This window comes from Rhincodon typus, chromosome 2 (genome assembly GCF_021869965.1).
Source record: "Rhincodon typus isolate 14 chromosome 2, sRhiTyp1.1, whole genome shotgun sequence".
NCBI lineage: Eukaryota > Metazoa > Chordata > Chondrichthyes > Orectolobiformes > Rhincodontidae > Rhincodon > Rhincodon typus.
This window is the reverse complement of record NC_063333.1, coordinates 107701187-107712239: the sequence shown is the minus strand read 5'-3', so window position 1 is coordinate 107712239 and position 11053 is coordinate 107701187. Positions and strand designations below refer to the sequence as shown.

The 11053-nt window shown below is 39.9% G+C and overlaps 1 protein-coding gene across 11 annotated transcripts in view; it reads right to left on the bottom strand.

Annotated features, from left to right (window-relative positions):
• Nucleotides 1-10073, bottom strand: part of LOC109919363 — a 62443-nt gene extending 52370 nt beyond the window's left edge. For 8 of the 11 annotated variants that reach the window (XM_048609638.1, XM_048609658.1, XM_048609652.1 and 5 more), the window contains exons 1-2: nt 9746-10073; nt 489-895 (exon numbers count right to left, since the gene is read on the bottom strand). In XM_048609638.1, the coding sequence (XP_048465595.1) occupies nt 489-706 (218 nt within the window). In that variant the 5' untranslated portion in view covers nt 707-895; nt 9746-10073. The other 3 variants (XM_048609646.1, XM_048609681.1, XM_048609695.1) reach the window with 1 other exon arrangement.
• Nucleotides 10074-11053: the final 980 nt, after the last annotated feature.

The following is an 11053-nucleotide window of genomic DNA, read 5'->3' as shown; positions in this document are numbered from 1 at the left end:
CTACACCTTGTTATCTCAGCATTCCCTTAGAGCTGTTTTAGAGTGGGCAGCCAGAGTGTCAGGCTTTGAACTCGCAGCCACCTGTGTCAGAGATGAGCGTGCTACCCAGTGAACCAAGACAGTTTGCAGTTGTAAAGCAATGCTGGGTGGACAGTCAACATAAATTTCTATTATCTGCCTAAAAGTTGAATAACGAGTACAATTTAAAGGGAATGAAATAATTGCTTTAAATATATTACTTCCCTCTACCTAAAGCACATGGGTTACAGCCTTTTAAGGAGGCAGCTCACCACCACTTTCTCAAGGACAACTAGAGATGGCAATAATGCCAACCAGTGATACCCACACCCCACAAGCGAATAAAACAAGAGGTTTACAATTAACAATAACTAAGATCATTTTACTAATCTAATATAAACTTTGCCATGAAATAGCAATGAAACTGATGAAAAGATGGAATCACTAGTACTGAAGAAAAGGCAATTTACCTCTTTGTTGCAACAGCACCATTATTGCAAATATCTGCACTGCCAATTTTATTTTGCAGTTCGGTCGTATTCTGGCTGAAAACAGAGTTCTGTGGAGATGTTATCTGTTCATTAACAACACATGAGCTGCACGAACTTAATAAAGCTTCCCGCTCATTTTGCAATCCAGGTTCTTGTTCACTATGGTGAGAAGGATTTCCACAACAAAAGTTCCCCATTTTATATTTTTGTCGAAAGTTAATCCATGTTTAAAAGCCTGTGTAATATTGGATATAGCTACCAAGTGACCTTTATAAGGCCTTCACCAGTACTTCCAAATTTGTTTAAATGCAACCGTATAGGAGTACAGAACCAAAACTTGCTTGTGGGTATACACCAATCTCATCAACGCATTTATTTCCACAGACCTACAATAGAAAAGTATTGAGTTAATAAGCCAGAATTGGCATACTGTAAATTCTCTTCCTATTTTTTACTGGAGTTAATGTACAATTAGATGATATTCAGATGTTAAGTTTGAGTATATATGTGCAGAAAATGTACAAACTACTCAAACTACCAATGTAAATTTTAACTATTTCAATATGAGATTGGTGATTCAGAAAGGTAACTCCAACTTTACTACTTTGGTTGGGTTATGCACTGGTTGCTTTTATGCTAGATAGCGCTCATGCTTGATAGTGACTTTCGCATTGTATTCTTGAACAGCATATTGCACATTCAGAATTGGGTCATATTTGACTGATCAATTAATAATAATTTAAAATTAATTCAAATAATGTACATGAAAGAGGTCAAGGTGTTGGTTATTATAATATATATGTGCAAAGTGATTGTGATTCAGATACACTTGTACATGGTCCATAGCATAACATCAGATAAGTTTTTTGTTTGTTTTTTGGTACATGCTGATATATGCTTAACCTCATATCACATCAACCATGAATCTGGGCATGTCCATCCCCTGCCAAATTATTAAGTTAACTTTTACTTTGATGTCCACTATACCATTCAACGGGAACTTAATGATTTAGGCATGGTTCAGAAATTACGCAATATTGGCCAACAGCAAAGACACATCTTGGATCCCTTGACAGATTGTTGGAGAGGTAGGGGAAGATTCAGTTGTTGTGGTTCATGATAAGAATGTGCAACTGGAAAGGTGTATCAATAATAGTTTTTTTTTAAATGAATAGTGTAACAGTCAAAAATTATGGTTCATACAATACAGGTAAAGGGAAAACCCAAAACATAAGAAATGATTAGAACAGGAAAGAAAAAGAATGTAAACGAAAAGCATTAGTACACCAGGATAAATTACAGTTTGTGGCTGAAATCAGCATCATTTGCAATAATTCACTGAGTACCAGGAACAAATTTAACAAATAACAAGTGCAAATTTAGTTGAGAAGATATGACATAGTAGCATTATTGAGACATGGCTGCTAAATGGGCAGGTCTGAGAATTAAATATACAAGATTATAAATTCCACAGCAAAGATAGGGAAGAGGCATTAAAGGACTAGCCTTATTGATCAAGGATTAAATCACTTCAATGGTAACAAAGAATATGATGAGATGCATGGAAACGTCTGGGTAGAATTGAGAAACAGCAACGTTTACAACAGTAGGGGGTCTTCTATATAGGCCTCTGATCCACCAGGATTAAACAGTCAAAGTATATGCGTAACATGGCACTGTTGATTATCAACATGAAAATTCTTCCACCATTGATAAGTGGTAATAGTGGGAGAGACTCATAGTCAGCAACAATTGTATGAGAGCTGCAGCGCAACAGCCTCGCCTCCAAGCACTATATCTACTAATATTGGGATGCTTTTACTAGCTTCTACCATGAAGGCTAAAAAAAAATTCCCACCTCATTTTGTAAGCAGCAACACTTATTGTAGCTATACCTTTCCTTTCTCGACCCTTATAGAAACTCTTACTGTTTTTAGATTTTGTGCTTTCTTTATTCTCAACGTAATTTCTTCCTCTATTCAGTCCTTTGCTGGATATTAAAATTTTGCCAATCTTAACAACATTTTCTTTTATTTCTTTTGTAGGATGTGGGTTGTCCATCACTAATTGCCATTAAACGATGTGGATTTCTCGGCCATTTCAAAGGACAGTTAAGAGTTAACCACACTGCTGTGGGTCTGGAATCACATGTAGACTAGATCAAGTAGGGGCAGGAGATTTCCTTTCCTAATGGTGTTACTGAACCAAATGGATTTGCAAAGTTGATTATTGCATCATGGTCACCACTATTGAGACTGGCTTTATGTTCAGGCTTTGTTAATTGCATTTAAATTCCACTTGTTGTTGTGGCAGAATGTGAACGCACGCCCCCAGTGGATTAGTCTGACCCTCTGGATGACTAGCCCAGCAATATCACAACTAAGTTGCCAAGTCTTTGTATACCTTGTCTATCCATTTAGTACCATTGTTAACTTCCTCAGTCATAGATATTTCATCCATCTCAAAGTCTTTTTTTAATCAATTGAATATATTTTTGTTCTGGAGTATAAAATAACTCCTTAAATGTCTGCCATTGTAGCTGTTTATCTGTTTTACCTTATAATCTATTTTCCTGGTTTACTTCAGCTAACTGCTAGCAAGTTTAAGATACACATTTCAGATTCAAGATCCCCATCTCTAAATGAATGTGAAATTCTTTTTTTTTCCCTACATGAGCTTTTACTTTGAAATTATTAATTAACCACTAATTATACATAAGTAGATCTAAAAGCCGCTCTGTAGTTAGTTCAAAATCATATTTTAGGAAACTGTTCCAAATTCACGATGAATTCATCCTCAAGTCTACATTTACCAAAATGATTTGGCCAATTTGTAAAAAGATTAAAATTGTCCATGATTATTGCAGTACCTTTGTTACAAGCCTCAGTATTTCTTCATTTGTACTTTGTCCTACAATATAGCTACTCTCTCAGCAGTGACATCTTACACATGCTAATTTTTCTTCACTTTATCAAAACTGATCCTAATGATCTTCTGAACCAAGATCATTTTTCATCATTGATCTCATCCTTTACTAGCAAAGCTACCAACCTCAAATGTTCTTGGTAGTGTTGTAAATTTCACCGCATTTCTTAGAAAAACACTTGCACATTGTTCATTTCGATGCTAATTATTAAACAGTGCATCATGTTTTCCATATGAAAAAAAGGGGTAAATCAGTTTTCGATTAGGGTACATATGTAAAGAATGAAAGAAGTCCATTTAAGTCCAAGCTGACAATAATGCCCAACTCATGACTCCTCCGAATCTTCCACATCTAACTTCATCAGCTTAACCATCTATTCCATTCTGTAGCCTATGTTATCCAGCTTATCCTTAATTTAAGCACATCTATACTGTCCACCTCAATTACACTCCATGGTAATGTGTTCCCCATATTCTCACCATTCTCTCATATAAGTTTCTTCTTAATTCTCTGTAGGTACCTGTGGAGGTCTTTATTTCAATCTTCCTTCATCAACTTTATCAATATCTTTAGCTATTTATACACCACTATTGGAACACCCATTTGTTTTCTCTAGTTGACAAGAACTTTAAAGATCAGCCTTTTCGTCCTTTTGCAGCAGACACAACCCCTCAATTCTGGTGTACGTTGCCTATAGGAAAGAGGTCAATACATGTACTAAGTTATGTGATTCCACTGAAATTAAAATGCTGCGCATTGTCAGGACTTTACATAACTGTTGCAACCAGCTTCTTTGAGCTAAAATTAGCATTCTTCATTAAAGCTTCAAGTTTGACTTGATGTTTTTATTTTAAAAGGCCAATATAGAAACATTGAAGATAGGAGCTGGAGGAGGCCATTCAGCCCTTCAAGCCTGCTCCGCCATTCAATACGATCATGGCTGATCATCCAACTTAATAGCCTAATCCTGCCTTCTCCCCAGAACTTTTGATCCCATTTGCCCCAAGTCTATATCTAGCTGCCTCTTGAATACATTCAATGTTTTGGCATCGACTACTTCCCATGGTAATGAATTCCGGAGGCTCATCACTGTTTGGATGAAGAAATGTCTCCTCATCTCCATCCTTAATGGTCTCCCCTGAATCCTCAGACTGTGACCACTGGTTCTGGACACACCCACCATCTGGAACATCCTCCCTACATCTACTCTGTCCAGTCCTGTTAGAATTTTATAAGTCTCTATGAGATCCCCCCTCATTCATCTGAACTCCAGCGAAAACAATCCTAACCTAGACAATTTCTCCTCACATGTCAATCCCACCATCTCTGGAATCAGCCTGGTAAACCTTCGCTGCACTCCTGCAAGAAAGAGCATACCTCCTCAGAAAAGGAGGTCAAAACTGCACACAACACTCTAGTTGTAGCCCCACCAAGGTCCTGTATAACTGCAACAACACATTCCTGCTCCTGTACTCAATACCTCTCGCAATGAAGGCCAACATACCATTTGCCTTCTTTACCCCCTGTTGCACCTGCATGCTTACCTTCAGCAACCGGTGCACAAGGACACCCAGGTCCTGCTGCACACTCCCCTCTCCCAATTTACAGCCATTCAGGTAGTAATCTGCCATCTTGTTTTTGCTTCCAAAGTGAATAACCTCACATTTATCCAAATTATACTGCGTCTACCATTGATTTGCCCACTCACCCAACCTGTCCAGATCATGCTGAAGGATCTCTTCATCCTCATCACAGTTCACCCTCCCACCCACGTGGTATCATCTACAAAACTGGAGATGTTACATTTTATTCTCTCATCCAAATCATTAATATATATTGTGAATTGCTGGGGTCATAGAATCATAGAATCCCTACAGTATGGAAACAGGCCATTCAGCCCAACAAGTCCACACTGCCCCTCCAAAGAGCATCTCACCCAGACCCATTCCCCTACCCCTGTATTTCCCATGTCTAACCCATCTAACCTAAACATCCCCGAACACTATGGGCAATTTAGCATAGTCAATCCACCTGCCCTGCACAGATTTGGACTGTGGGAGGAAACCGGAGCAATCAGAGGAAACCCATGCAGACACGGGGAGAATGTGCAATCTCCACACAGACAGTCGCATGAGGTCCCAGCACCTATCCCTGTGGCACCCTGGTAGTTACTGCCTGCTGATTTGAAAAGGACACATTAATTCCTACTCTTTGTTTTCTCTCTGCCAACCAGGTTTCTATCCATCTCAATACACTTTCCCCAATCCCATGTGCTTTAATCTTGCACAATAATCTCTTATGTGGGACTTTGTCAAACGCTTTCTGAAAGTCCAAATAAACCACATCGACTGGCTCCCACTTGGGAACTCTACTAGCTACATCTTCATAGAATTCCAATAGATTTGTCAAGCATGATTTGCCCTTCATAAATCCATGCTGACTCTGCCTGATCCTGCCACTGCATTATAAATGCTCCGCTGTGAAGTCCTTGATAAGAGATTTGAGAATTTTCCCCACTACCGATGTTAGGCTTACTGGTCTATAATTCCCTGTTTTCTCTCTACCTCCCTTTTTGAATATTGGAGTGACATTAGCTACCCTCCAATCCGCAGGGACTGTCCCAGAGTCTATAGAATCCTGGAAGATGACTACCAATCATCCACTATTTCTACAGCCACTTCCTGAAGTAATCTGGGATGTAGATTATCAGGCCCTAGCAATTTATCCTCCTTCAATCCCATCAATTTTCCCAGCACCATTTCCCTACTCATATTGATCTCTCTCAATTCTTCCCTCTCACAAAATCTTGCATTCTCCAACATTTCTGGTATCTGGTTTGTGTCCTCTTTTGTGAAGACAGAACCAAAGTATGTATTCAGTTGCTCAGCCATTTCTTTGTCCCCTATTATACATTCCCCTGTTTCTGTATGTAGAGGACCTACATTTGTCTTCACGTACCTATAGAAACTCTTAGCGTCAGTCTTTATGTTCCCTGCAAGCTTACATTCATAGTATTTTCCCCTTCATAATCAATCCCTTGGTCCTTCTTTGCTGAATTCTAAACTGCTCCAAAACCTCCGACATTTTATTTTTCTTGGCCAATCTGTATGCTGCTTCCTTGCATCGGATATTATCTTAAATTTCCTGTGTAAGCCATGGATTTGCCCTCTTACCCATTTTGCTTTTGTGCCAGACAGGAATAAACAGTTGTTGCAGTTGCCCCATGCATTCCTTGAATGTTTGCCATTGCCTATCCACTGTCATCCCTTTAAGTAACGCTCCCCAATCTGTCAAGGCCAACTCACGCCTCGTTCTTCATTGTTTCCTTTAATAAGATTCAGCACCCTAGTCTCTGAATCAACTATCTCACTCTCCACCTTGATAATAAATTGTATTATGTTAGGTCGCTCATCCCTAAGGGGTCTCATACAGCTAGACTGGCAATGATTCCCTTCTCATTACACAGTACCCAGTCTAAGATGGCCTGCTCACTAGTTAGTTCCTCCACATATTGGCCAAGTAAACATTCCATATACACTGCAAGAATTCCTCCTCTGTGGTGTTGTGGCTAATTTGATTTGCCCAATCTAGGTGTAGATTAAAATCACCCATGATCATCAATATTCCCTTATCACATACATTTCTAACTCTCTGTTTAATGCCATTCCCAACATCACCACTGCAATTTGGGGGTTTATATATGGCAGCCACTAATGTTTTTTGCCCCTTGGTATTTCTCAACTCTACCCATACGGACTCCACATTATCAGAGCTAATATCCTTTCTAACTATTGTGAGAATTTCCTCTTTAAGCATCAATGCCACTCCACCACCTTTTCCTTTTTACCCATCCTTCCCAAATACCAAATACCCTGGGACATTCAGTTCCCATCCCTGGTCACCCTGCAGCCATGTCTCCGTAATCCCAATTATATCGTACCCGTTTACATCTTTCTTTGGGATTAGTTCATCCACTTTATTGCAAATGCTCATGCATTAAGGCACAAAGCCTTTAAGCTTGTCTTTTTAACATTGTTTGTCTTGCTCTTATTTCTCTTAATAGCACTGTTTGAATTTTGTCCTTGCTTTCTCTGCCTAACACTTTTCTTATACATTTTTCTACCTTTTGTGTTTTTCCTTGCTCCCTCCTTCTCTGACTCCTTACATAGGTTCCCAACTCCCTGGCATGTTAGTTTAAACCCTCCCGAACCACTCTAACAAGGATTCCCCCAGGACATCAGTCCCAGTCCTGGCCACGTGTAACACATCCAATTTGTACAGGTTTCACCTCCACCAGAACTGGTCCCAATGCCCCAGGAAGCTGAAACTATTCCCTTGATGCCATCTTTTCAGCAATGTATTCATCTGACATATCCTGTCATTTCTACCCCGAAAAGCACATGGCACTAGTAGTAATCCTAAGATCACTGCCTTTGGGGTCCGATTTCTTAACTTTCTTCCTAGCTCCCTGTATTCTGCTTTTGGGACCTCATCCCTTCTTTTTTACCTATGTTGTTTGTACCAATGTGTACCATAACCACTGATTGTTCACCCTCCTCCTCCAGAATGTCCCATAACTGCTAAGACATCCTTGACCTTAGCACCAGCAGGGCAACATACCATCCTGGAGTCTCCTTTATGCCCACAGAAATGCCTGTCTGTTCCCCTTACAATTGAGTCCCCTATAACCATTGCCATGGCACACTTTTTACCCCTCCCCTCTGTAGCGAAACTAACCGTGGTGGAACGAGTTTGGCTGCTGCTGCTTTCCCTGAGAGGTCATTCCCCTCAACAGTATCCAAAGTGGTATATCTGTTTTGCAAGGGAATGGCCACAGGAGATTCCTGTACTACCTGCCGAACTTGCTCGTCTGGTGGTCACCCAGTTCCTTCCTGCCTGCAGAGTCTGTGCCAGCGGTGTGACCACTTCTCTGCCTCACGGATGCACCATGTTGTCCCCAGCCGCTGCTCCAGCTCTGAAACTCAAGCTGCCAGGAGCTGTAGCTGGAGACACTTCCTGCACACATGCTGACCCGGGGGACTGGAACTGTTCCAGGTCTGCCACATGGAGCAAGAGGCGCAAACCAAGATTTTGAGCTCTCCTGCTCAGCGGTTTGCAAAAGTTCTGATACCCACCAACATGTTATCTTTCTGGTCTAACGGCCAGCTTATTTATCAAATGTCAAAAAATGTCTTCCAACCGTATAAACATTAAAAATATCATCCATCCTATACAAGCGAAGATTTAGTGAAAACCAAAAGAACTGCGGATGCTGTAAATCAGAATCAAACACAGAAATTGCTGGAACAGCTCAGCAATATGGCAGCATGTGGATAGAAATCAGAGGTGACGTTTCGGGTCGAGTGATCGTTCCTCAGAAAATCGCTTTTCCATCCATCTCAAAGTCTTTTCTTGTCAATTGAATGTATTTTTGTTCAGGAGTATAAAGTAACTCCTTAAATGGCTGCCATTGTAGCTGTCTATTTTACCTTTGGACAAATCATATTGGTAAAGGTAGACTTGAGGATGAATTTGGAACAGTTTCTTAAAATATGATTTGGAACTAACCCGAGAACGGCTTTTACACCTACTTATGGTTCTTCAGCAATTTCTGTTTTTGTTGTTGAAAAGATTTAATGAAGGCTCGCCATGATTCTGAGACAGAAGCCAGCTCAGCATTGTTTACTTACTCGCCGGAAGGAAGAAATGCCAAAAGACATTAGGCATGGATACACTGTATATACCGTGAGCCGGAACACGTTTAAACACCCAAAATTCAAATTGAGAATTCAATTTGCTGCCGGCCCTTCCGCTGAAATTTGACTGGTAGCGGAGAGAGAGCAGGCTAATTCCCTACACGGACCTATAGTCAGCCTTGGCCAAGCCTGTTCATGTATCCGAAGGGGTTTCAACAGATTCATTCGCTTTTCTGTGATTTTTTGGTAAGAGTTTTGGTAATCGATATCCTCTGTGGATTTGTATACTTCCAGAAAACTTGCGAGCTGACAAAGTCTGGACTGAACAGAGTACGAGATCGCGCAGGATTGTGAGCAAAACTATCGTATTCCGCAGCAGCCCCGCCTCACAGTGTATATTTTTATTCTACTTTTTTAAATGTATTTAGCAGACACAGTTTAATCTCTGGAAACTCCTGGATTAAACGAAACACTCGCACACGATGCTAGATACCATGGGTGGCGGCCAATTAAATTTGGCCCTTTCGGCAGTAATAACCTCAAACTTCATCGATAAATAATAAAACTCGAGTGTTTCTGTCTAGGTCGCTGATCAGGCGGACGATTCTCATTACCTTAATAAAATTCCGCCGTAATGGCCTGTGTGTGTGCGCGTTTTCACTGACCACTCGTCCACGAACTATAGGAAGTGATCCCCTTGAAAATATTCTGGTTTCGCTTTCACAATAGTTGTTCCGCAGTGATCACTTTCTACTTAATGTTTTATTAAAAGAATGTCGCTTTTGCTCAGTTTTATTAACATAAACATTAGGATCCAATTCCAGTAGTTACAGTATTTCAAAACATTATTGTAACTCAGAAAAAAATAAATTATTTAGATGACTTTTTACGTTAATGAGAACCATTCCTTAACATACATAATACCAGACTCTCGTCCTTCTCGCTAGAGGACTTGGTTTAGGGTTGAGCACGTGATGTCCAAGTCACATGACAACCGTTCACGTCACACCTGTATATGTTTTTGCATTTTTCCGGTTAAGTTTACGCTCAGGTATTGGTTTAATTTCAGAAGCTGACATACTTGAGGTTCTGAGAAGCAGGCATTAGCCTTGTGACTGAGTAAAGGAAACCAAGGGCAAGAAAGTAATGATTTGCAGAGGAAAAGCAGAGGTGGAAGAAAGAGTAACTTACTGATATTTTACTGTTTATTAACGTTGGTGCAGCAGTCAGATTTCCCTCTTCACACACGTAAAAATATAGAAGTCTTACACAGAAAAAATATCCCCATCATGTATCTTCTAAAAGAGTGACCTCTAATTTAAAACTGTGTTCCCTAGTTTTGGACTTGCCCATAAGAGTAAATGCCATTTTCACATCTATCTCATCAAGACATAAATTCAAAATCTTATAGACTTCAATCAATCAGCTCTTCTAAAGTCCAGTGAAAACAAGCCCAGCCAATTCAATCTTTCTTCATAAGTCAACTTCTTAAGCAATAGTAACTCAAAGCAATAAATTCATTGCTGATACCCTATTTGTAGCCAGTAATAATCCTGTTATTGGTACTCACTTTGAAACTGAACCCAGAATCTTCTGCACAGGATAAAGTCAGAGTCTGCAGTCAATTGCACTCTTAACCAACCTGTCTTTCTCCCTGGCTTCTTGTTCTTTGATTTTGTATGAAGGTGAGAGTTGTAAACTAGGAGTCAGAGGTATATATGCTTGTACTTCAATTGCCAAAACAGCCAGCACAGAACAAACTGAACAAAACTTAAACACTACATAAAGGAAAGAAAAAAAAATGAATCTGGCCTCTCGTATGCATGTCCAGGGCCCTGACTTGTTATCTCAATGCTCCCAGGCCTTTATTATATTCCTCCTTTGCAAATACTTTTCTCATTCCATTTTGAATGAGAAAAGTA